This window comes from Rhamphochromis sp. 'chilingali' (assembly GCF_963969265.1).
Source record: "Rhamphochromis sp. 'chilingali' genome assembly, chromosome: 22".
Lineage (NCBI taxonomy): Eukaryota > Metazoa > Chordata > Actinopteri > Cichliformes > Cichlidae > Rhamphochromis > Rhamphochromis sp. 'chilingali'.
This window is the reverse complement of record NC_137950.1, coordinates 13,941,398-13,968,677: the sequence shown is the minus strand read 5'-3', so window position 1 is coordinate 13,968,677 and position 27,280 is coordinate 13,941,398. Positions and strand designations below refer to the sequence as shown.

At 40.9% G+C, this 27,280-nt stretch overlaps 1 protein-coding gene across 1 annotated transcript; it reads right to left on the bottom strand.

Annotated features, from left to right (window-relative positions):
• LOC308390642 (liprin-alpha-3-like) lies at positions 1-26,916 on the bottom strand. Its single transcript, XM_080872849.1, has 32 exons — positions 26,769-26,916; positions 18,656-19,467; positions 16,228-16,329; positions 15,636-15,800; positions 14,815-14,889; positions 14,658-14,717; positions 14,313-14,441; positions 13,465-13,557; positions 13,067-13,119; positions 12,481-12,574; positions 12,251-12,385; positions 12,049-12,132; positions 11,800-11,931; positions 11,655-11,717; positions 11,039-11,118; positions 10,514-10,697; positions 7,592-7,785; positions 7,253-7,496; positions 7,022-7,161; positions 6,785-6,933; positions 6,544-6,640; positions 6,223-6,304; positions 5,563-5,763; positions 5,418-5,480; positions 5,034-5,060; positions 4,080-4,255; positions 3,887-3,984; positions 3,613-3,788; positions 3,434-3,502; positions 2,914-3,076; positions 1,174-1,263; positions 1-1,057 (listed from the first exon to the last, which is right to left on the bottom strand). Exons 2-31 carry the CDS (start codon positions 18,989-18,991, stop codon positions 1,211-1,213), a joined length of 3,717 nt encoding a protein of 1,238 aa, XP_080728975.1. The 5' UTR covers positions 18,992-19,467; positions 26,769-26,916; the 3' UTR covers positions 1-1,057; positions 1,174-1,210.
• Between the last annotated feature and the right edge of the window lie 364 nt (positions 26,917-27,280).

Below are 27,280 nucleotides of genomic sequence, written 5' to 3'. Positions count from 1 at the left end.
TATGAATTGAAATCATAACACAATTTGTTGTCCAAAATGTACACATACAAGTAGCATATCTTAAATGTCCATAATTTAAAACATATTTCCTTTGTCAACCTAAAATGAAATTACAGTCAGTCTTAAAACTAAGTATGAAATGAACGTACAGTTTAATACGCACACATACATACTGTACATACATACATACATACATACAAACAATAGCAGTTATCATAAAAAATGATAAAAATAAAATACACACATTTTACAAAGTCCTGCTTTCACATCATTTGATGATCGATATCATGACGTTCACTCTAAAATGGTTGAATTTGGCATGCATATTAACACAAATGCTCCGTAACTCAAGTCATTTTCCCCCAGTTTAAACAGGATTTTGTCATAAAGCACTTTGCTAATTGTCTCATTGTCTGTCCTATTCACATTTGTGCATCTCACCTCCGTTATGGCTTAAGAACATACATATCGTCCTCCTTGTGTACTCCTACATTCTGGCCTTAAACCTCCCCCCTAGCCACACCATACTGTATTGTGATGTTACTTGGCGTTGTTGAGTATGTTCTATAATCAATCTAAATCGCAGTCAGACCAACTTAAAGGATGCGTGTTGGACTATTGTTCTCTTGATAGGAACAGGAATGCATTTTCCAGTTTAAAAACTATAAATTCATTGTGTCAATATTGCCGTCTTACACTCAAAAAACCAAAAAAAGGAAAAACAGAAGATGAATTCACGATAGGCATTGGTCACTTTCTACAGGCCACTTTCTACAGAATCAAACAGCATCATGCCACAACTATGGATCGAAAGAGAGAGAGAGAGAGAGAGAGAGAGAGAGAGAGAGAGAGAGAGACTGATGGTAAAACAGACATTCACTCCATTTTTAACATCTTTAAATCATTCACTCTGTATCTTTGATTTTTTGAGACATGTGGCTCGAAGGTTGTTGGTCATCTTCTAGTGTCCTTTTTGTTTCGTTTTTTCGTTTTTTGTTCCTCAGGTTTTTTTTCCTCTAAAATGTGTTTTTCCTTGGGTTGATTTGGGGGCGGGGTTCTATGAAAATATAAGAAAAGACATTTAAAGAGTCATAATGGCACCATATAGACGTGACTGATGTGGTGTCCGCTCAAGCTATTTTTAGCTATGATCAATCAGAGTGCTTTTCTCACCTGGTGTGCTTATTTAATTCTTTATTTCTTTTTTTTTTTAGCAGGAATATGTTCTCACAGACCCCGACTCTGCTCTTGGACCAGAGTTTGCTGACAGGGGAAAAAAAGGTGATTAGTCCTTGTTAAATATACAAGACAAACAGATACAAGTCAGTAAAGCAAAACATTACTGATGTTATTAAAAAAAACGGCACTGCTAAGCTTTAAATTCTGTATTCCAAATATAAACTATTAAGAAACACAGCATCCTAGGGAAACACTGATTTTGCTCTGTTAAGCTAATAAAGCTTACTGTTCCTCAGGAAAAACCAACTACTGGCTATAGTTTCATATTTACTGTAAAGCAAATCATGTTAAACTTCTCATCTACTGCTCTGCATGAAATTAAAAGAGATATCCAGTATTTCTTTAAAAAACTGTTTCTTGTTCTTTTTCTTCATAACCAATGAAACTGCTAAATTGTTATTATCACTGTAGGAAGTAGGAGCATTTGCAAGACTTTGTTTATATTTCTGCATAATGCGTTTTTAATATAAAAGTCTTGCATCACCATTCATTGCTTTATATTTTGCAAAGAAAATGGGAAATAGGTGCAGCTGCTGTTTCTCTTCCTTAAGAGCCGTGAAGAAGCCATTCTTAAGAAAGTGAAACAGGGAGTAAGGATGAGATATGTGACACTTTTGGAGTGCTGAATCCAAACTTGAAAATTTTGGTCCAAACCATATCAATGTCTACAGACATCTTTAGTTTCATTGGTTATGAAGAAAAAGAACAGGAAACCGTTTTCTAAAGAAATACTGGATATTTCTGTTAATTTCATCTAAAACATGGTGGAGGCATTTCAGCCAATGGTGTTGGAGCTCTTTTCAAAATAAGAAAAGGATCAACAGATTCACCATGCGATACCATTTGATTGGTAAAAGCATATCTGGGTGGAAAAACACACAAAGGAACATATCGGGCATGGATTGGCCCAGAGACTTTGCCTTTTATGTTTTATTTCCATATATGTTTGCACATGTTTCAGTTATGTTTGGTATGTATAGACTTCATCCATTAGGTGCATCTTTTTTTATTCTTGAATGACTCATAGACCAATGTTAACTGACTTAAACAAACAAAAATCACTTCTCTGAAAAGGGTCAGGTACAAGAGTTCACCTGAAAATGAGTGACAAAGCAGCCAATGTCCAAAGAAAAGCTTCAAAAGTCCATTTTAGAAAAAAAAAAAACCCAAGTCTGGCTCTTTGAAATGAAATTATAAAGAAATGAGGGTTGACTCAAGGGTTTTGCACAGCACTGTATTTAAATATAAATATAATCTATCCAGATGGTACATGTGGAGCACCAAAATATCTCTTTGTATAAATCACAAAAAACCTTGTTGTTAGCAAATTTATGCAGGAACTATTTTCTTTTTACTGTCTCTATTTGCCAAACAAAGGAAGCATGCACATAGATAACATGCTCACAGCAAGGTTTGTAGAGTCAGGTTTTTTTGGGGGGTTTTTTGGTGCTTGGAGCAACCAGTTCCATCATAGTTCTGCAGTTAATATCTCCACATCCCAGCAACTCACACCCAAATACTTCAGAATGATAAATAGCAGCAAAAGCCAGAGAAATAAAAGATAGAAACTTGATTTTGGGGTGAACTGTTCCTTTGGGGTTTTTTTAAACAGGAAAAACTGCTGTGTAATCCCTGATCCTGACAGTATTGTTGTTATCATGCTCAAGTCCTCACCTTCACTCTGGACTTTTCTCAGTGTGACAGACGGGGTCGAGATGGCAGAGGCACGGAAGTTGGCAGGTAATGTTTCTGAGGAATCGGAGGTAACGCCACGGAGGTCTTTCTCCCTAAACATCTTCCTCCATGACGGTGACCGTGTGAATGTTTTTGTGCCGTCCTGTGGAGACAAGGAAATAATGCTAGTGATTCAAAACAACAGCATTCACTGGCCCTTATTCATTATGCATTAGTGGGGTTTAACAAAACAGTATTTGACAAAGCAGTATTTGTTGTGACAATATTCCACAGTTGCACAGTTTTTAGCCCTACAAGCTGTAACTAAGCAATTAGCACCCGTGTAAACACAGCTGAACCACTGTGGCTTGCCAGCAGTTCACTAGCAGTAAAGCCTTCCTTTACAAGGAAAAGCCATGTTTTAGTCTTTCTTTTTAACCCTGAAAGAAATTTATCTTTCATAGCACATTAAACAAAGGGCAAAAAAAATATTTCCTGAAAATATTTCCTGTTGTTGTACCTCATCGGGCCTCCTCTCTGTTCCCATGGAGATGAGATTATTGTACTCTTTCTCTAGGAGCTGTCTTGCCTGAAAGAGACAGACGAAAAGATGTTTCGGGTAATTTTACACCTGTAGATTAAGATAACAGAAGAGCATCTGACATCGCCGGCTGTTGTAGAGCACGTGAGGTAGTCTACCTGTGTGTTCTGATTTGGTATCTGAAGAAGGAGGGCCAGGTCAGTGTAGTCAAAGGTGTCATCCAGTGCCAGCAGGGCCCCATGGACCCCACTTTCTAACAGGTTGTCAGCAAATTCTTTTAGACCGATAGACTGCACCCAGCACATCACTCGCTCATTGGACCACACCATCACATCTGGAGAAACACAAATTCAAAGACAAAGACAAAAACACACCAGTGTGAGTAAACTAATGCTTTGAAATCAAGTTTGGGGCATTATCCAAAGGCCTCACCTTGGTTCTGATGTTGGCTCTCATCCCTCCTCCTCTCCAGCTCCTTTCTATCATAGTTCAAGCGCTTCAAGCACATGATGCCATAGTGAAGGCTCACCCTATAAGTAGTAAGGACAGAGACCTAAGACATGCAGTGGGTGGAAATATGCAGAACATAAAATTAATCCAATAACGTGGGTGTCCTTTCTTTCACCTGTGGAAACTGTCCACCATCTTCAGCTGGCCCCTCAATTCTTTCTTGGTGAGGTGATCGAGCATGCGAGCATCAACCAGCGATTCCATGAAGTAAGAGCGGTACTGGGGTAGACCCAGGCTGGGCAGCCATTCATTTCCCACCCACTCATGGTTCATGTCTCCATAGGCCAGGATCTGGAGAACAAGGTTTATAGACATGAGAGTAAACAAGATGCATAATAAACATGAAAAAAAATCCTAAAGGTAACATTCTGAATATAAAACAAATTTGTGTGTTTCACTTGAGCTAAATAATGAAACAGGAAAAATTACAATGTGTTTGTATTAACAATATTTAGTGACTTAATTCCTTGGAACAGGGCAGATAAAGTGCAGAGAAAATAGTAGTAAAAGGGAAACCTGAAAGTGTAATAAAAACAAAATCCCCCGCCATGCAGGGTTTTCTCCATTTGTTTCTCCTTCCCGTGGGCTCTATATACACCACACTCGTGTATACACACTGCTGGCCACTCAGCGGTCATGCTAAACATCTCTCTGACACAAATTCTGTATTACTGGGAACAGGAAACAGTATACTTGTAGCCTAAAATGGCAAAAACAATTTGGTCTCACTTTCTAAAAATGCGCCGCTAAAGTGTAACTCATGTCTCAAATAATTAGTTATGTGTTAACTCTAGACCTATGAAAGTAAAGTATTTCTGCTGCTTTTTGTTTTCCTTCACTTTCTGATTATTTAAAGAGAGAGATGAAAAAAAGGCAAAATAAGTGCCAGTCTACAACCTTCAAACCTGGATTTATATAAGCATGTCTTGTTAGACACACAGATGCATATTTAAAGACTTCGTTTTAGCTCTTCTTCCCTTTAAGGCTGTGTCTCCTGGTTTCCTGGTAAGCCTTTATTTAAAAATAAATTGCAAATCATGTGATGGCCTGTGGATTCTCAGCAGCTCACCTGATCCCAGCTGAACTCCTTCTGCTCCTTACGGTTCAGGCCGAGCGTACAGAGGAAAGGAGCAGATATTTGCAAAGAGAGGGAAAGGTCACCAGTGAGAGTTTGTGTTTGTAATGAATCAGTGTCGGGACAGAGGAGGAGAGGGAAGGCAAAAGGAGGAAAAGCTTTGTTAGTGAGTGAGAATTAGATGGAAAACACTACATCAAAACTGATTTTTAGGGAACAGCAAGGGAAAGGTGTAGCCAAACATGCCTAATTAAGAGACAAAAAAAAAGAAGAAACCTTATTAACGGGACAGTTTGCTCACGACATAACAAATGTGTCAAATAAATCAATGCAATATAAAAACAGCTTCTCTGTATTTCACATGAAATATAATCTTACTGGTTTGGTGGCAGCAGTGAGAGACTCCATCTCAGCGTGCGTCATCCAAATGTTACTTGTTGACTGTAACGGCAGCGCACAAATTATTAGTTTGTGTCTACCCCCCGTGCCGTGTTTTTTAACTGGGATTTGTACGCAGGCTTACAGAGCGAGTGCTTGCGGGTGCAGATGGACTGGTGAGGGAGACCATTTCCTGAATGGCTAGGCGAAGTTTGAGTCTGTGTAGAGGGTTGCTGATGCCAATCTCCCTCTGGATCTCTGTGTCCGACAGGTTTGCCATGATGGCGCCGCTCTTCACGTTGGCACGACATGCTGCCACATACCACGCTGGCATCCCGACCCACAGCTGGGACAACAGAAAGCAGAAGTGGTGCACAACGAACAGTAACAGTAACATTCTTCAAATAAAGTATGACTTGGTGACAAAAACCTTGTGAGTGAAATACCAAAAAAAATACATCCTATTTCTGAAACGAGCATTTTTAGCTTTTCTCCCCAGCTACCTTCCGTTTAAGCTGGCTTCCTTCTGATTGGTTGCCCTTCACAGACAGAAGGTTTTAATAGCAGTAGAGTAGGGCTGCTTTACCAAGAGTGGAAAAAAAGACTTCTCCAAAGAGACTTCTACCTGTGCATTCACTGACCTCATTATTTAAAGCTTTGGCTTTAAATAATATTATCATCTACCATCATGTATACAATATATATTCCGGTAATGTAATATGTCGGTAATGACAACATACTAAACTTTACATAAACTGGTCCAAATCAGTCTGATGGTTTTATGTCCTGAGGCTCAGAAACGTACCTCAAGCCACGTAACAACAGTCGGGCCATCCCATGAGGCGAAAGGCAGACCCTGACGACATGCCTCCTCTAATAAGTCGTGCCTGGCAAGGAGAGTGGAAAACAGAAGATTAATTTCTTCATATCTCACCTTACCACTGTCTTCTTTTATAAATAGAAAATCAACATGAGAAGTTAAAAACGTTTCAGCCTTGCGGCACCGCATAGGCGTACATTTTTCTGTTTAAATTAATACTAAACTACGAAATGTATTGCTATATCGCATTAGGATCAAAGATGTCGCTACAACATGAGAAGCGTGTGGAAAGATGACTGATCTCACTTCTTTTTGCTGCGGCGATCTTTTTCCACTGTTCCAGTTCCAAGTTTAGCCAGACCTAATGGATCAGCTGAACCCAGGTCATCAGAGGGTGTGGAGGCTGTAAAGATCATAGGTTAAAAATAATAATTACTTCCTGTATTGGTTTCACTGTTGATGATTCTCTCACTGCAAACAGATAAATGTATGACTTGGACATGAGAGACGGCATTTTGAATGACTAGTGTCCAGGCTGTTCACACACCCAGTGAGGCAGATTCACGTCCAGGTGCACCAATCCGTCCTTTTTCCTTTTTGCCAAAGAGACGACCAATAGAGGATTTGATGCTTTTCTTTTTGCTGGCTTTGTGAAGGGAATCCTGGCTAGCTGTGGTGGCACCGTCAGCAGAAAGACTGGACAAACAGAGGGACGGAAAACTGAGTCCACTTCAGGGCTAAATTCAGAGCCAAATATACTGCATGTTAATATTATTCTGAGTACCTGCGAAATTCACGGTGATCATCAAGGCCTGCCCCTGGGTGAGTGTGTGTCATTCGGTCCAACCGTAGGGCTCGAGGAACAGGCGGAGGGGTGGAGTCAATCAGGGCGAGTGCTCTGCATTCTTCACCGTCTTTGTTGTTCTGTAAGGTGGACAAAGTTCAAAAGGTTTATATGGGGAAATTCAGTGTAACTTCACTCATTTGTTGGTATAAAACAGCAGTGAGACAGCACCTGCTTATCGCTCTCCCTGGCAGGTGAATGGGGCAGGTGGGGGGTGGAATGTCCAGAACTGGGTGGTGAGGGTGACGCCAATGTGGACGAGGTGATGGAGGGAGTCATGTAGCCCCTCCCGACACTGTCACGTCCACCCAGTGAAGAGGGTGGAAGAGTTGAGGCATCGAGGGCTACGCTGCTGACCCGACTCTCAATCTCTTCTGCCCTCAGCTCCGTGCTTTCTTTTTCTTCCTGAATCAGCCTTAAAGGAGAAGAGAGAAGAATTTTAACAGTAGGCTAAACAATCCTAGGATCTCACAACACTCTCATCTACACACTGTTGCACACAAAACCTACTTAATCTCTTTGTTAATGGCCTCCAGTTGCTCCTGTAGCATGATGGCCAAAGTCTGTACATCCGTCTGCCCACTGGGAGAGAGCAGCTCCGACCCGAACATAGTCTCCCGATCCTCTTCATCATCAGAGCAGCCTCCCTCCACGCCGCCCTCAAACCCAGGACCCAGCATAGTGCTGCTGTCCCACTCTCCATACTGGAAAATGAGAAAAACAATAGAACGGATAGAGACAATGGTGTCATTCAGAAAATAGCACCATATCACAGTATATGCAGTTGTGGTCAAATGTTTACAAAGGCTTATATATCTTGGTAATCTGGTGCTTTGAATGATTTATTTGAATTGTTCACGTCCCGGTGTGGAATGATTGTGCGGCATGCATCTTTAAAGTCTTTAAAAGCCAAGATTTGGGTGCACAACTTTGAACTGAGTTGGGATTTTTTTCTACACAAAACTATACACATTCCCTACTGATATTTGCTTAAATGTCTCTTAGCAAATTGCACCTTGACCAGATACTTTTGGTTCCCATCGATAAGCTTTTGGCATATTTCTGACTGAATATGTGACTGCTCTTCTTGGCAGAGTTGGTAAAATTCATTTAAATTCCCCCTTCTTCATTATTCCATCCACTTTGTGTATAGTGTTGTTACGCTCAAAAGCCCCCAACCATAGCTCTTGTCATTGTGCCAAATAGCTGAATGTTTATCCTGTCTGGCCATAAAATCTTTCTACAGAACACATTTGGCTTGTCCATGTGGGCAGCTGCAAATTGAAATTGAAATTGAAGATGCCGATTTTAGTCTGTATCCTCTTAGCCCATAGTGATGAAAAACACACTTTAGTATGGAAGTGATGTTGGTTTTAAGGCAGTTCTCAGCTCATAGCAGGCCTTGGTGATTCCTGCATCGTTCCTGAGCATCCTAACCAATTTCCTTTCAACTGAAGGTAACAGTTTGGGTCTTCTTTTAGATCTTGACGAAGTGGTGACAAATCCAAATAACTTAATTTTACATACAGTTGTTTTAACTGATGATCTTGCAACTTTGCAAATGTTTAGTATTGACCCACTAGGCTTCTGGAATATGAAACATTAGTGAGGGTATTTCTACACTTTTAACCCTGCATGGATCAGAGAAAATCCCAAATAAATTCAAACTTTTGCACCCAGTTCTTGTTTCTTTGTACAATCATACCACCCTGGAAAAAAGAACATTTTAAAGAAATCATTCAGAGCACAAAGTTAAGCCTATGATGGCTGTATATACAGCGGGGAAAATAAGTATTTGACACATCAGCATTTTTATCAGTAAGGGGATTTCCAAGTGGACCATTGACACAACATTTCCACCAGATGTTGCCATCAAGCCAAATATTGACGTCATACAAACAAATCAGAACATATAAGTATACAAGTTAAACCACAATAAATAAAGTGAAATGACACAGGGAATAAGTATTGAATACATGGAGATAACAAGGGGCAAAATGACATAGAAAGCCAGGAGATCACCTGAAATCTGTCAGTATTGATAGAGAAATCCTGTCCCCTATCAGTACTAATTGATATCAGCTGCTTTAGTCCTAATTGATGGCCTATAAAGGCTCCTCATTACCCAGAAGGCACACAGGAAAGACTTCATGATGGGTAAAAGCAAAGAACTCTCTCAAGATCTTCGTAATCTTATCGTTGAAAAGCATTTTGATGGGAATGGTTATAGGTGCATTTCCAGAATGCTGAATGTTCCTGTGAGCACTGTGGGGGCCATTATCCGGAAATGGAAAGTGCATCAGTTCACCATAAACCTGCCACGATCAGGTGCTCCACGCAAGATCCCTGTCCGAGGAGTCCAAAGAATAATCAGGAGGGTTCTCCAAGAGCCAAGAACCACTCGGACAGAACTTCAGGAAGACCTTGCATCAGCAGGTACTGTTGTTTCAAAGAAAACTATAAGCAATGCACTGAACCGCCATGGCATCCATGCACGCTCACCACGCAAGACTCCATTGCTGAACAAAAAGCATGTCAAGGCTCGGTTAAAATTTGCGCAACAGCATTTGGAGAAGCCTGTGGATTATTGGACGACTATAGTATGGTCAGATGAAAGCAAAATTGAACTTTTTGGCAGTCATTCTACACACCATGTTTGGAGAAGAAATGGCACTGCTCACCACCCCAAGAACACCATACCAACAGTCAAGTTTGGGGGTGGAAGCATCATGGTTTGGGGCTGCTTTTCAGCAAGGGGTACTGGCAGACTTCATATTATTGAAGGCAGGATGAATGGAGAGATGTACCGGGACATTCTGGATAAAAATCTGCTGCCATCTACCAGGAAGCTAAAAATGAAAAGAGGGTGGACATTTCAGCAAGACAATGATCCCAAACACAAGGCCAAGGAAACAATGAAGTGGTTTCAAAGAAAGAAAATCAAGTTGCTTGAATGGCCCAGTCAATCACCTGACCTAAATCCCATAGAAAATCTATGGAGAGAACTGAAGATTAAAGTTCATAAAAGAGGCCCAAGGAACCTTCAAGATTTAAAGACCGTTTGTGTGGAAGAATGGGCCAGAATCACTCCTGAGCAATGCAGACGACTGGTCTATCCATACAAGAGGCGTCTAGAAGCTTTAATCACCAACAAAGGCTTTTCTACAAAGTATTGAATAAAGTGTGTTCAATACTTATTCCCTGTGTCATTTCACTTTATTTATTATGGTTTAACTTGTATACTTATATGTTCTGATTTGATTGTATGACTTCAATATTTGGCTTGATGGCAACATCTGGTGGAAATGTTGTGTCAATGGTCCACTTGGAAATCCCCTTACTGATAAAAATGCTGATGTGTCGAATACTTATTTTCCCCGCTGTAACGTTGCATATATGCACATCATCATTATCTCAGCCTGAGATCGACACCTTGTTACTATCATCTCTAGGAGTCCCCCAACGGCCACGGTGACGCCTGACCACGACCCCACTAGAGGAGCTGCCATAGCCAGCTGGGAGTGAGCCTCCACCCTGAGGGTACCGCAGCTCCGAGGCACTCCCTGGAAGAGATCTTCGAAAAAGGGTGGAGGGAAGTGAGCTCACGCTGCCCGCCCTATGATGAGATCCAGAATTCAAATGTTAAGCAGCAGCACTTGAAAACATTTCGTGGGTGAGTGTGCAAACACACAGCACTGTCACACACAAAGATTCCCCCATAAATAAACAAGGAATTTAAAACTAAAAGCTATAAAATTATGAATAAAGCATTTGTTTGTGTATTTATCAGACAGCCCAACAGCCTCCAGGTACAATGTGAACAACTTTACAAAGCAGAGGAGTGTAAACAAATGGTGTACTCAGCATAAGCGCTGTGTTCTTTGGGAGACTTTGAGTATTCATAAATGTAGGGCACGGTGCATAAATACTTTGCCGTGAGGGTTCATGTCAGCTAACCTGGAATAGGACGAGCCTGGCCTTCCTCTCAGCTGATCCAGCTCCAGTTGGACTCGCTCCAGCTCAGCAATCAGCTGCTCCTAAAACAAAGAGGAGAAAACACTTTTAGCATGACGCCAAAGGTTTAAACATCTGTAATAGGTGTAGGGGAAAAAACCAATACAGCATCATATCGTGAAATTTTGCGTGGGGATATTGTATCAATACAACAAATTTTAATATTTTATTAAACAAGTCCGAACACTCTGGAAACAATTAAAAAGGGCTTCGATTAAATAGTCTCAAATGAAAAATCACCCAACACTTAGCTTTGATGATTTATCTGCACTATCAGTAACAGACTACATGTAATTACCAAGTTGACCTCATTCATTCTTCTATGGCAGATTTTAGTGACGGTGTTGGTGTTGGCTCACAGCCTCTTTTGGCAGCATAATAACTTAATTGAGATAAGTTATTTAACTATTAAAAAAAAGGTTACTCATCGAAGTATTAGTTATTGCAAACTGTAAAAAAGCGCAATAATATCGTATCGTGAGTGAAGTATTGTGATAACATCATATCATGGGGTGTCTCACCTCTAATCTGTAACTACAAAAAATACAAAAGTGAATACCTTATTAGCAAGAAGATCATCTTGGATTTTCTTCATATTGACCAGTTCCTCAGAAAGAGCATTCTAGAAGCAAAGAAAACAAAAAGTATACATATGCATTTTCATGTGGTACAGTGGTTTATACACAATACTCTTCTTTTTCTACCTTCTCTTCTAGTGCTGCCATTCTTTCTTTGAGATGCAGCTGAAGTCTCTCATTGGACTCTGACAGAAGCTTGTCCACAGTGTCTGAGAGGCGTTTGTTGTGTTCGTCATTCATCTTCTCCCTCTGCCTGGCCTGGAATGAAGACACGAAGGAGAGGAGGAATAAAAGCAGAGATAAAATGTAAACTTTATTCAGAATTGAGAATTCACATCAGACTGTGTCTCAGCAGGAAAATATGATTAATGTCACCCTCTGCAGCTCTTGGTTCTTCTCCTCAAGTTGAGCTTCCATTTGCCGTAGTCGCTCCTCAAAGTTTCCGTGACGTTCTTCAGCCTTTTGTGTAAGAACAGAAAGATATTTGCAGATGCTGGTTAAAATATTTGAAATGAGATTCGAATAAAAGCTGGAATATTCTATTCAAAAGAGTTAGTGGTTGATATTGATTGCCCACCTTGTTGAGAGCAGCCACTCTTTGTGCAAGCTGGGCCTCAATCTCAGGTAATGTCTCTGCCCTCTGCAGGGTCTGCTGGAGCTTCTGTTTCGCCTCATCCAGACGCTCCTGTAGCTGCCTGTTCTTTTCTTCACTCTAGACAGTCAAGAAAACATTCATCAGACACAGAAACGTTCGTGACTTTTGTTACCAACACAGCTGGATACTGGCTTGTTTGAGCCAAACTTTACCTGTCTGTGCAGGGACTCCTTGCTCGCCAGCTCATTTTCCAGCTTGTCTTTGATATCATGTAGAGAAGTCGCCTCCCTCTGGGCGCTGAGGTACCTGCAACACAAAGCCGCCATCAAAGAGGAATGCTGCAGCGGTCCTAAATCGAAATACCGTGACATATATGAATGTTTGTGACTGTTTTAAGTTAGCTGGTGCTGAAACAGCACTAATCTGAAACAGGAACTTAGATAGTTTAATGGAGTATTAATTCTAAACAAATGTTAATATAACCCGGTACATCAAATCTAAGGGGTAATACATCCAAACTAATTACTGTTTCTGTCCAAATATTCACTGAATCATTAGTGAATGCAAATGTCATTATGTAAAACTAGCTTAGATGCTATAAAGAGGCGTCACGATGCTTTTGCAACGCATTGCCTGCCAACAGGTGAAACATATGGTCCTTCTGCTATGTGCATCATAGTTTATGCATAAAATTCTGGTCTTCTGGTCTTGAGCTTCTTTCAAGCTACAAATAGATGACAAATAGACAAGATAGCTACAAATAGAAGACTAAAAAAAGAAAAGAAAAGAAAAGAATACCTTCGTTCTAGTGTTGTAATCCTCTCCTCCATGTCCTCTCTTTGGCAAAGGGCCTGGTAATATTTCATGAAACAAAATGATATAAATATAAAACTTGCAATATACAAAACACATGAGTGCTTATCACGTAGAAAACTACTGGCCAGGTAAGAGATTTCTACTACGCTTCTTTGAATACGTGCACAGAGCACTCTATTGTTAGACTGCAGGAGTATATTAATATTTATTATGGCATTCATTTCAGCCCAGCATTTCTTTGATATCGGTTAATTTTACTCTCATCCCCCTTTGGAATAATAAATATTAATACATATGCCCGTTGCGTTGTACTCTTGGAACCCTGGGTGCTGTGAGATCTCAGGGTCTTGGCCATGAAGAGACAGACTGGCCCAACAAACCTCTTTCACTTCCCTTTGGAGCTTCTGATTGGCCTCCTCTGACTTCGTCACCTCCCTCCTGGCGGCGGCAAGCTGTTCCTCTATTTCCCCGACCTAACGTGACAACACAAAGGGACCAGAGATGACACAGATTGAACCTACGTGAGCCAGTATTAACCGCCACGGCACTAAGTGTAAACAGACAAGACAGTGACTGATTACAAATGCCAGTTGGGTCCACACGAGACTCTGGGGGTGTAACGTGGTGACGCACAGAACACGCAAAAGGTTTTAAGATGTTTTGAAGGTTAGAGCAAAGCATTACTCATTTTACTCTAAACATTTCTGATCTCTTATGTAAGATTTTGTGCTACGTACAGCTATTAAAATCAAATGGCGTCATATAGCCTACTATATGGGATGAATACGGTGTCTTAAAGCAACTGCAGTAGTGTAACCGGCCACAAGAGGGAAGAGGGTGACCAGGAGAAGTACTGTGATTAGTTATCCTCCTCCTTGGGATATGCTGTGTTGCTGGAATTGCTAGTGAGGAGCTGGCACTGATTTATTACGATAGCCAGGGTGGGTTATATAATAAACCAAACTTACAAACAAAGGGGAGACAGAAATGTAGCTGGGAATTCAAACAGTTTCACCTGCTTTCCTTCAGGCCGTTTGGGATGGGTCAGGCATGTTGTGGATGTGTGGACAATAGTAAATGATTTAATCAGGACTTTGCTAGAAGCTTTTATATTTTATTTTGGATTTTGACAGAGAATTTGTGGGCGTACCGTTTAAGACATGAAACCCAATGCAAACTCTAAAAGCCATTCTCACAAAGTTCGACACAGAGGATCACAAACACCAACCTGCCGGCACATGAGGGCCAGCCTCTCCCTCAGCTGGGAGAGTTCAGCTCTCTGCCGCTCTATCTCCCCTTCTCTCTGTCTGTCAAGCTCCCCATCTTCCAGTCCAGAGGAAGGACCATTGGGCAGTCGCTGGAATGGTGAGAATAAAGCAGGAAATGAGAGTGATGAAGAAAAAAAAGAGTTAGAATGGGGTTGTTATTGCAGAAAAACGTAAATGAAACTGTAGGTGAGTTAAAAATCACACTGACACACCATGTTACCCAATATCTACTTTCTACTGACTGTCTGGACGCTAACACATACACAAAAACAACTGGAACCAACATGCATAAAACCCTCCCTTACATCTTTCCCGCCGTCCACCCCTTGCTGACGTCTTTTAATTTGGTCTCTTAAAGAGATTACCTGAAAAGAGAGATAAACAGACGATCCAAATAAATGTTCCCTTCACACTGAGCCGCTCGTTAACGTCAAATCACAATCCTGGCACGTTAGACTTTACCTCTTGAGAAGACGCTGCGAGTTGATCTTCTAGCATGGACACCCTCTCAAGGGCCACACGGAGCCTTTCTCGAACCTGCGGGGTGAAGCAATACGAAATGGCATGCAGTAAGTCAACTTGACACCGGGGAATTAATATCAAGATTGTGATTACATTTTTATCACTACCGAATAAGCAAATAAGAGTTCATGAGAGGTCAAAACACACGCATCAGAGATGAAGCTCACCACGGAAGCTACACTGGGAATTTCTGCACACCACACTGCATTTTAATTGAACCCAACTCAGCACTGGGTGTGAGCAATCCTCATGAGACAATCACTAAGGCTGACAGGACTTGATTTATTCACGTCTATCACAGTAAATGATGCTCTAGTGCTAACTCGGGAGAAGAGCAGTTCATTATAAGTGGACCTTTATATGATCATCACAGCAAACAACGTCAAAGTAAATTTTCATTGTCATAAAGCAATAATATTTGATTTTATACGGAAACATGTGAGCTAAACCTGCAGCCTGAATGCTACTTTGAGCAGCCAAGTTGTATATATATGTATATCCTGCCTCTCTGTTCTCACATTATACACCAAACACACCCTCACACTTTGGTGGTCTATTTAATCTGGAAAGTCTCCCATCTTTCCCTCTGACATCTCCGTGCTGCTAGTGGGCTCTATTGCCACCTGCCAATTCTGTCCTTTCACCTCCCTTTTTACCTCAAGCATGTTTCTAGTGACTTATGACTTTGAGTTTAATAATCTTTTGGCTCAATTTTTGGTCTGAGCGAGTGAAATCTCTTGCTCTCAGCCTTTCAAACACACCTTTTCATCCAGGGCCTTGTGGTGCTCAAACAGGGATTTGAGGGCCTTGAGGACTTCCACCTCACTGGAGACCCCTGCAGGGGACTGGGCTTGTCTCTTCACCACCGTCATCCTCAAACTGCGCTCATGGCGAGACACAAGACACTCCAGGTGTTCCAGCAACAACTGAACGATTGAGTGGGTTAATTGGGAGAAGGATGGAGAGAGAGAGAGGTAAGAAAGGCAATTTGAAGGAAAAAGCTCATACAAAATGAGCAGGAATTAGAGACAGGAGCAGAGATTACAGGGTAACTGCTGGGATCATGAAAAAAGAGAGTAGGCTCAGGGGCGGCACAGAGCAGTGAGGGTTTTAAGAGTGACGAGAAACGTTCAGCACAGCAAAAAAAGACATAATGAAAGCAGATATGGACAATGAAAAGGGGCCATGAAGAGAAAAGAGAGCGTGGATTAGGAAAAAAAAGAAGATCAAGAGAAGGAAAAACAAACAGAAGCAAATGAAACAGTGTGACACCCACACAACCACAATGGGTGAGGAAGATAACACAGAGCCTGTTACAGTGCTAATAAGCAAAATGGCTGCTAAACATCTTACACGTGTGTTGTTTCTTTCTGCCTTCAGCTCAGCGATCTCCTCCTCCCTCTCTAGAAGCTGCTCCCGGCAAACGTTCAGCTCTTTAGTCAACACAGCAAACTCCTGTGGAACACACAAGCTGCGTTCAGAGGCAAGAAAACAAACTACACAAACGTATGGCTTTAATAGATTAAGTGGTCTCGGCACAGGCAGTTCAGCCGCAGTGAGTTTTGATCTAGGCGAGACACGAGCATGCACACACACAGCAAATGCACACATAGTGCTAAAAATATACAGAACCAAAGGCTTACAGTTACACACTCTGTGAAACACCTGAGACCAGCAATGTAGGAGGACAAACATGATGTAAACCTACATAATAATCATGTAAATCAATGACACACTTTCCACCACCGCTCTCATCGTGCTCATCCTCCTCTGTGAACTCGCATTCATGCATGGATTACATCACGCTGTTACACAATGACTCGGCTCTGGAATGCACAGGAGAGACCCCCCAAAACACAGCAATGATATGTCATTTACAGCACCACTGGGAATGCGCTCGCAACTCCTTCATGGTGCTGAAAGTGAGCCCGAAAAGGAGAGGTAGTACTACACGATTTCTGCACAGTGAGAAAAACTCATAGGATCGACGGTAAAAGATTTTTTTATTTCCATAAAACGCATCTAAGGCCTTAGAAGCTGCTTTTAAGAGTGACAGTGTGCAGATGTTTAGGGTTAGGATTCACAAACACTTAAAGGTAGGCATATGAAACTGGTTTGTGTTTACAAGGGGGGAAAGAGAAAGAGCCAAAGAGAAATCTATACAGATGGTGACACAGCGTGTTTATTGGCTCTTGGCCTTATGGGATTGTTTCTTGTTTGGATAGGGGTCAGCTTCGCAGTTGGCTCTCCTTGTCCCCTTGTCGTTTCATTTCTATTTCATCTCACTCTATCTTTACAGGCTACGGCCTCCATTTGTTTGAATAAATTTGAATTCCTGGTCTACAGTGCACGTGGCCCTATGTCGCGGAGAAATTACACATTGTCTTATAATTCATGCTGCACTCACATGAACACATGTACATTCGAATTCCATCCAACAATATGGCTCTTACATTAATACTTAACCTTGTTTCCGAGGTGTTCAAGGCCATAACTGCTTATTATTATAACCAGTAAATTAATTTATGGAAAAACTGATATGCTGAGAAAACAAAGAAACACATTTCAACATCCATATAGTGGACATGTAGGAGGATGTATATGATATTAAACTAGGTTTATTATGGAAATTTAAGGGGAAAATGTGTGGTATTTTTGTTCAAAATAAGCAAACTATAATAAGCTATCAAAATAGTTGGAGAGCATATGTAGATTGTATGATGTTCTAGACGAGTGTTAGAGCCTAATACTAAGGAGACACGTAAAACTGCCTGCTATAAATAAGTATTGTGTTAAACTGCGTGGTCAGTATATGGTGTTGTATACATACTGTACATTAATCACTTTCTTTAGTTTGGGTTGCTGCGGCACCTTTTTGTTATCCACACACACTCTTTGACTTCCTACTCACTCTGGACTACTTTTGGACACCAAACTGAACCGTGAGTAACTCAGTGGATTAACTTAACATCAGTAACCCTAAATGTTTGGAAGAAAGCCATTACAACAGTCAAGTCAGAAATGGACTTTATCAAAAAGGCATAAAAAGGAATCTGACTGAATTAAAAAAAATATTATTATTATTATTATTATTATTTGTCCTGACACACCTTGTATATTAGTGGCTAGAGGTACATTAAATTCTACATACTATAATTACAATACATTCAGCTTTAGATGAGGAGAAAGGAGAGATTGAGTTTTTTTTAATAATGGTAGGATAAAACTTGTAAATTCCAGTTAATATCAATAAGCAATTTTATCAGGCAAGCTCAGAGAATTCCAATAAATTACATTTTTATTGAAGTTCAGATAAGGCCCAAGCACATATTATCTTCCACTCTCATTAATCACCCACTAACGACATGATTAACAAACATAATAAAACCTGGTTACACAACGAAGGGGAAATTTGCAGATGCAACTTGGACTTGACAGCCAGACGAGCGTCAACCTACAGCATTTACTAGAAACAGAATTAGTGAAGACTCTAAGCATGCAGTGGGGGAAGTGTCTAATGTCCTGTTCTAGCTGGAGCTGAGTGTCTCTCTCTCTCCACAAGGCATCACTGCAAAGGCTTACTGTCTCATGAGCTCGCTTCATGATGACACACTCATAAATGCAGACTCATATGTAACTCAGTTCTGATAACGCAGAGAATAAGCAAAAGTTACCTTACAGGCAGAAATGTTCCATAAAACACTTGCATCAGGAAAACACACCCAAACGTTGTAACCCACGTACACAAGCACAGTGTAAATATATACGTGTACAGATTTACCTGTGGCAGAGCAATTGATAGCTGCCTCTGAAGCGACTCCTTTTCATGGCCAAGCTCACGGAGGCGGAGCTGAGCTGTACCCAGGCTCTCCTGCGTCTCCCTCAGGTTCTCCAGCAGCCTTTCCCTTTCTGTCAGCATGTTGACCATTAGAGACTCCAAGTTCCCTGTGCTGCCTCCTTCATCTCCTCCACCTCTGGGCTCCCTGCCACTGAATCCTCCTCCACCCATTGCTCCTCCTGGGCCTCCGATTCCCGCGCTGGCGGGTGAGGTGGGGCCTCCACCGGTGCCACTTCGCCCATCTTCGGATATGGTGGGCATCACCTCGCACATCATCATGAGACCGTGTCGTGTGTGTCAAGTAATAAAAGAGAACTAAATGGGGGATTGTACGTGCAAAACGCCTGTTGTCGTGCCTTGGGTTTTGTTAAGCTTCAGCCAAAAGTTTGATGTACAAAATATAAATCTTTACATTTTTTTTTTCCAAAAATATTATTCTTTTGGTTTATGTCTACTCCTACATCTTCCTGTGTTTATTGCCTTTTTTAAACTGTTTTCTCCTGCACTTACTTTTGTATGTCTTTGCTCACTAGACTTGCATCACTCAGTCCCAACCTGCATGGCAAATGATTAGAAGGCTTATGTGTTCCCCTGTTATATAAGAGGGACTGCAGGAAAGTCGTTCTGTGGGTGGCTGTAGGATTGGCTGAGGGTGAAGAAGGGAAGGGGTAATGGGAAAGGAAGGGACAAAGGAGGACCAATGCACCTAAATTGTGTCCACAAGGCAGGGCTCCTCAAAGCGTCGTTGGTAAGAGCTGAAAAATCAAAGCACACATTGTATTAGATCTCACACAATAAATTCCACTGTGAGTATAACAACTGTGAAAGTACTGTACAAGCATGAGCTGGTAGTTTGCGACAACAAGACTAATGAAAATGTGAGGAACGGTGACAATGAAGCCAACTGCTGATTTGTAATTAGCATTTCTGACAAAATGACAAACAGGTTGACCTAATATGTAATAATGCAATGGCAGCTCCAATGAAATGAACAGAATCTGAATACAATTCACACTGATTCATGGACCATGAGAAATGAGTGAAAATTTAAACTAATGCTGTTCAACTCAGTCATAGTCCACAAAACATAGACTCTGACTTTAAAAGGTAACTGAAACAATAATTCAATACTTTGGAAAACACCAAGAGTTCTAATTACAGCAACAGTCACCTCAAGGTGCTTTATATTGTATGGTGAAGACGTAATACAGAGCAATCAGAAGAAGCCCTATGAGGAAGTGCTTGGCGACAGTGGTAAGGAAAAACTCCCTTTGAACAGGAAGAAACCTCCATTATACAATGCGTGACAGTCATCTGTCACGACAAGTTCGGGGTTATAACGCACTATAATATGAAAAGACTGATGTCACTTTCATATCTATTTGTGAAATACAGTGTAAAGTACCAGCTAGAAATTAGCTAGCTAAGTCATAAACTAGGTTATGGTGTAAAAACAAAAACACCCAAGGAGGGTGGAAACTCAGAGAGTTGCATATGTTTTTTTCTCTGAGTTCCTTTCTGAAGACTCAAAAATATAGGGAGGGATATATTTAAATCTGATTTGCTAACATCTGCAAAACTCAGTTTACTGTTACTTGTGCTAATACTCCACCCCAACAAAAGCATCTTATTTTTTGTGCTTGACATTGAAAATTACTGACTGTGCCTGTGTTTAGAAAACGCACACCTTTTTGCACATCAACTGAAAAACTAGATACACCTATGAGCCCTATTTGGGGATTGTGCTAGCACACTGTTTTGTCCCATTTAGTAAATCTGCCCCAAAGACTGAAATAGTTGCCTCTGGCTTGATTCAACGTTTCCAAAATCTACCACAGTGAATCACGTTGAACTGTGGATACATGGGTTTTTACCTTCAGGTGGAACAGTGTTAGCTTTTATGCTAAAATGCTGCATTAGCATTATGATGCACTAGCGTTATATTGTTACGGACAGATAAGAGAGTGGCATCAGTCTACTTTTCAAACTTTAGCTACAAAAGCAAACAAGAGTGTTTGCTTTTTGTGATATGAGCACAACTCATAACTGTATCTAATATTTCTTATTCTGATTTGGGCCACTTCCATTCACGTGATTCTTGTTTTATGGTGAGCTTAACTTTTTAGTGAGAAATCTAAGAGTCATTTAGCTCTGCTAAGCATGCAGTTGAGCTTTGGACCAGTTCATACTGGAATCTGATCTTGGCCACAAGAAAAAGAAATGAACAAAACATTTAAATATGTTAGTGAAGTTAAAGCATTAAGGTAATCTTGAAATTTAGGAAAAATCAAAACAAGTTTTAATTTTTTTTTACATTTCAAAGCTTTTTTTGAGAAGTTGAAAATAGAAAGCAGCTGAATTTCTTTTGGTTCAACTGCCTTCTTTTTTCATGACCTGGATGGACTGAGAATGTAAGGCTTTTCTATAACAAGGCAGTTAAGTATGAAGAAGTGAGCTCACTGCACTGGTTTTCTTTTAATCAGCTGCATATCTTAAATTACCCTTTTTTTAAATTACCAAATGAGGCCTGTGTCTGATCCTGCAAACAGTGGGCCAAAATCATACAGTTCCAAGCAATCAGCATTATTATTTTGTCTCGAGTCTGCTTTCTACAAATATTTTTTATTGTCTTATCTGGAGTACTTAAGGGCTCGCACTTTATACTTTCGAGTGGTTTGGACTCATGTGGTGAACTACACATAATTCTTTTTTATCAGTGAGACTGAAAAAAAAACAAAACAGGAAGTGCAATGAAGAATTTCAGAGTTCAGCAAAAATAATCTTTTTTGTAATTCAACCATATTTAGGCCACAGGGCTCAGCACCAGTGATAATAACTCAGTTAGTGGTCTCTTCGGTGATAAAGGGGACAGCATAATAAATTAAAATGGGGGATTGATAAAAATCTATCAATCTATAAAAACCTTTGGTGTTTAGCATTAAATACCCCCACTATGTATTTAGGACAGCCCTAAATTTGAATTTAAAAAATCAAAAATAAAAGGTATATAGTTGCTGGAAAAATGAATCAGCTGGTGTTCATCCACAGTGTGAATCAGCTGGTGAAAAAAGACTGGTGTTAAAAAAATTCAGCTCCTAAAACATTTTTAGTTTATGTAATTGTACATTTTAATAATTGTGCAATGTTACTTAAATTTGGAGTATTCAGAGGATCTCCATATAATCCTAATACCGGATAAGTACTCAAACAGCTTTAAACAGTATGTGAACAAAATTACTGGTCCACTTACACCTACAGGAGCTATTTAGCCATGGAAACCAACACTGTGAAGCTCCAAGCAAGCAGCTTGTTTTTGCTGATGTTTATGGATTTAAACTCTGCTGTTACTGATTCAGCCGCATGCTGACGACTTTTACACACTTTGGACCTCAAAACTCACCGACCCCACTCTGTAGTTTTATGTGGTCTGTCATTTTGTGGCTGACTTGTTAATTCACTGACCTCTTTAAACAACCTATTCTTGATTGACAACCCAATTTTGTAAAGGGAGATTACATGTCAAATGCTTTATTTAATTCACCTGTGGAAATGGGACTAGAAATTACTGGAACTATTTGTATTCAAAACGTTTCAGCCTAAAGAATTTGGGTATTTATGATGTGATATCATGAAACAACAACTTAGAAACAACACTGACAACCAAAACTGATTAAAATGATATAAAACCTCACAGTAAAAGCCTTTTGGCGGTATTACAGTATGTTAAGAAGGGCGTCTTAAATATGCTCAGATGCCATATTGTGCACTTAAAGCACTTTATACACATCAATCTTAAAGGCAGTGTAAATGAGTGTATTAAGGGGCAGCACTGTATGTATTTACAGAATATTGGAGGTTGAATGGGGCGGTGGGGACTGAGGCAACATGGTCCAGATTTTCCTGTAAAATCAGTGCTTATCGTTGTTATATGGGCATCCAGGAACCACAAATGGGGTAGCTGTTGGTTGGTAATTTAAGGTCTGTTACAGCTCTGAATTAGCTTCTCATGCTGGTGAGCTGGCTAGAGCACTTGGCAATATTGCTGTGTGTCCCACTAAAAAACAGCTTACTTCCTTTCCTGCTCCGCTGGTGGATAATTAAGACGCAAGACTGACCTGGCATCGCCTGCATATCCTTAAAATACAGTTCAAAATAAAAATCTGATTCAGGAACAGCTTTGAACTTCTTTGACAGATTAATAGCTGCAGTCTGATGACCACATACACAAAAATAAACCATATCAAGACCGCAGTGTGCGTTCCATATTAAGAAAGGGTGAGATTTTAGGTAAGGCCTTTCAACACAGACACAGGAAATAATAAGGTGATAATCTGCTTCATAGTGGGAAAACTTCTTTAGGTGTGTAATTCTCTGATACAAAAAATGTCACTGAATATCTAATAGCCTCTGGGGTTACAAAATGATACTGACGCCAATCATTCACAACCACATGTTAAAATTCAAAACTTTACAGCATAAATTAACATCCTTAAACTTTGCTGTAAAAATACATTTAATTTCCAGCTAGTTCCCCTTTTTGTGGTAACTAACGCTGCTCACTTTCACCATCACACACCATAATTTGGATCTAATCTATTTTAGCTACAAAACTTGCCATCTCTCTCTCTCTCTCTGACACATCAGTAACACTGCTGCCCTGCATGGGTGACTGCTGGTTCACCCCCTCCACCACCTCAGCATCCACCTATAGACTACAGGGAGAGAGATTTACTTATCACTCCGATTTCTATGTGCATCATATTTATGCAAAGGAATGAGTTCATAGCCAAGATGCCAAACTAGGCTCTCCTGCTTTAATAAATAAATTAGACCCTGAATGATATATTTTTAAAACTAAGACCAATATCTGATTACTTAAAAATCTAATTTGTATGGCGGTATTTTTTTTCTTTCATTCGCAAAAAGCATAAACTTAGCATTTTTATGTGTCATTATTAGTTATTTATGAGTCTGTTTTACTGCTACAACAACTCGTTGTTGTACTCGTTCACCCGCTGCTTGATCCTGCATGGGTCAGCTGGTTTTTCTGTGGTTCCAAACATGTGTCTGAGGTGGACAAACTATGTGCCATCAACACCTATAATATGGCTGAAAAGTGTTTCTCCTCTTTACTTTTTAAATTTTGATTTATGAGTCGTTATAAAGATAAAGATACATCAGCAATAGGTTATATACTGGGAGCAGCGGAGCCGGTAAATCAGCTGGGTTCTAAAATCAGTCAGTTCAAACATGAGTTGTCTGACTGAACAGTATGAGGAGAAAGAAAATTGCATTAGGTCTTAATTATTAAGGGCTTATTTAGGGCATGACCCCTATGACTGACAGCTTATCACTGCATGTTAGGATTTTACAATCCAGTGGTTGACACGACGGTGGCTGTTATTTACAGCCTATCCTTAGCACTAAGACAGCTGATGATGAGGCTCAGTATGGATCAGAGATAAAGTATGTCTGTTAATAAAGCCATTAATGTTTATACTTATTTCCTTGGATTAGGTGTTTTTAAAAAAAATCGTTGATATCATTGTTGTTGTGAAATTTAATAATGCACCATTTTGTTTGGATTAGAAAGTATTCATCTTTTTTACATTAAAAAGGACCAAATATATTTGTCAAAATGTACTATATGAACTGAAAACCCTTTGGTGATGGTGCCTCTGGCTTGGGTGTATGAATCAGGTCCATTACATAGCTTAGTGAAAATATGCTGTTCATGAAATTGCACTAAGACCCTCAAATGTTTGCTCAGACTTTTCCCCGAGTGGTTCCTTCAAACCAGCAATGTAACATAAACAACAGCTTCTGGCAGTTACTCTGTGTTCCAAACTACCCAAAACATACACTGAGGCGCACAAAAAGGGCACTGCTAAGGACAGAATTAAACTTTCATCCACGCTGGCTGCTATAACCCATCCTAACAAGCACCTTTGCATTAGTTCAGAAAGGGCTAAAGTAAATACTTCAGCCATACTAGTCAATGCACAGGTCACATTAACATTCTCTGAATTCCTACAGTGTCATATGATGAGTCTGTTGTGGAAAAACGGCAATAAAAGCTGGAGTCCTGATTCAGTGCAGGCATAACATAACTGTGCAGCCTGCAGTTTTGACTGAAGCGTCAGCTGTGAGGTCACTGGGCTTCAGGATCTGTCTTTATGAGCATGTGCAGAAGAGACAAAACAAGAGAGACTGCTGTAGGATAGTTATCATGCCACAAGCTTTAGCAGCATAGTAGCATTACTTAGACCTTTTCTCTTTTCTCCTTATTGCTGTAGAAATATGAAAAGCAGATAGAAAACAATGAGCTGGTGGCAACATTTCCCTAAAATGTATCCGCTTCATTGGTGTAAAGGGTGAGCTCAGGCACAGTGTCACTACTGAAGTCTCAGCTGAAGTCTTACCACACTGAAACGAATGTACTTGCGAGAATGTGATTGCCCACACCAGCATCATCATCATCATCATCATCATCATCATCACAAGTGATAAACAGTCACACTGAATTCTGATGGGTTCCCTTCTCTGGCTTGGACAGACTGGCTTTACAGTATGTGATTACTAGATGACCAGTTAGGACAAGGCCCCTAATTAGGCGGGGTATCGTGTTACTAAATATTCCCTGTCTCCACAAAAAGAAAAAAGAAAAAATGGGCAAAGAAAAACTGTGTGCTCTGAGTGTGTGTTTGTGGGAGGGAGGGAGGAAGAGAGAGAGGGGGCGATAGAGCTGCAAAAACAGCTCTCTTCCACCAGACACTGGGGCGGGGAGAGGGGTTTGCAGGCTCCCACAGCCGCCAACAATGAGAAACTGAAGAATGAGGGGCTCTGCAGCCGGTTTTACATCCTCTTAAATGTTAAATCACATTCACGGCCAAGAATGCATGCATGCCCAGTGAATTATTTGCATTTCCATTAAAAGCAGAGCATAGCCACTAATAATGGACGCCTACCCCACTCTTCCCCCTTTAACGGTACCCCTGGGCAAGAGACGCATCACTGGAATCGATAAATGATTGTCGGCAGCTTGGGTGGAGGAATGGAAACACCGGGATCCGAACCAGCATGCTTTCATTTGCAGTGGCATTCACACTGCACACCAGGCTAAAGGGGGAAACTGACAGGTCGAGCAAGCTGTAGCCAGCCTGCACCTCCATTTCTGAATGTATGCAGGAAAGACCATCTGATGATGGGCGCACGAACGCACACGCGCACATCTACATTCTTATAGTAAAAAAAAGGGCAGTTGTGTATTGCAGCTCTCAGATCTGTCACTTCGGCTGTTAAAATGGCCATCAAAGCAGATTGGGAGGAAGATAAATCCATGCCTGCTCCACAGAGATCCTGGTCGACTAAAACTGTGGACTATGTCCCCCTACCAAATAAATAAATAAATACTCAATGCACATTTTCAGACCAATTTTTTTCTCAACCATTATGGAGTTATAAAGCCATAAGGCAGTGAGAGGAGCTGGGTGGTTTGACTACAAAGCTCCCAACGGCAAAGAGCTTAGTTGCAGCCATGATTAATTACAAGCAAAACATAGCAGGCCAATATACAGTGGCATCTTATCATCTTATGAGGACCCCATCTCGCTCTCTCTCCCTCGCAAGTAGCTATCGCCTCACCTAACTGTATGCAAACGGGAGCGAGCAAGCGCGCCCTAAATAAATCTTGGCGTGTGCTGCCAACACACCTGTCAATGCCCGACAGCGACATACCGCGTTGCATAGTCTATCTAATAACTGCCCGTGCTTTTAGCAAATACAACCATGCCCCCCACCCCCAACCAGCACACACGCAAACAAACGCACACTCACACACAAACACATGTAAAGCACCCCCTTTCGATCCGTGACAACACAATGCAAGGCATCCTACTTGTTATCACACGCTTGCACGCGCGCACTGCATCCACCGATATATTAGTACATGCATGCCTTTTTCTCCCCTCTCCTCTTCTGCGTCTTTCGACGAACACTGTTATCCCTCTCAGTTGAAATTGGGTTGCGATGGGGCGGTGTGAAGTTCCATCCTTACCACAGTCATCAGGGGGGAGCCTGTAGTGTCCATGTTTGATGTTAAATATTCCTTAGATCCATCCCCCGCGGATCCCGCCTCGGCGTGCGTGCCCTCACCCAGAGCCGAAATAAAGCTTAGTGTATGTTTTATTATTATTATTATTATTATTATTATTATTTCCTTTCCCCCGTCTCTCCCTGCCCACATGTAGCTAAGCAGCGAGGAAGGGGACGCGGAGAGAGACGATACGCCACCTTACCACAGACCCCCCTTCTGTCGGATTGGAAGGTAATGGGTCTTAAAGAAACATTCTCTCAGCATTCTCCGCATCTCTCTGATTTACGCGCGCGCCACGCACTCACGCGCACTCCCGGGCCGGCCACACACCTGATTAATCATACAGTGTGTATGTATATCAGAGAAGAGCAAATAACCAGCTGACATTTTTCTTGACACTAGCGAATTCTGCCCGTGTTTCTGGGCTGCAGTCTGCCCACAGAGTCACCAGTTAAATAGAAGGCAGTTATATA

What these genes read in the sequence shown, in the direction of transcription:
- LOC308390642 (XM_080872849.1), bottom strand. Translation starts at nt 18,991, where the DNA reads ATGATGATGTGCGAGGTGATGCCCACCATATCCGAAGATGGGCGAAGT. An exon ending in CTGTTGTTACGTGGCTTGAG is followed by an intron (nt 5,764 to 6,222) that starts GTACGTTTCTGA and finishes CTGTTGTCCCAG; the next exon opens with CTGTGGGTCGGGATGCCAGC. An exon ending in GAGAAAAGTCCAGAGTGAAG is followed by an intron (nt 1,264 to 2,913) that starts GTGAGGACTTGA and finishes TTCCCCTGTCAG; the next exon opens with CAAACTCTGGTCCAAGAGCA.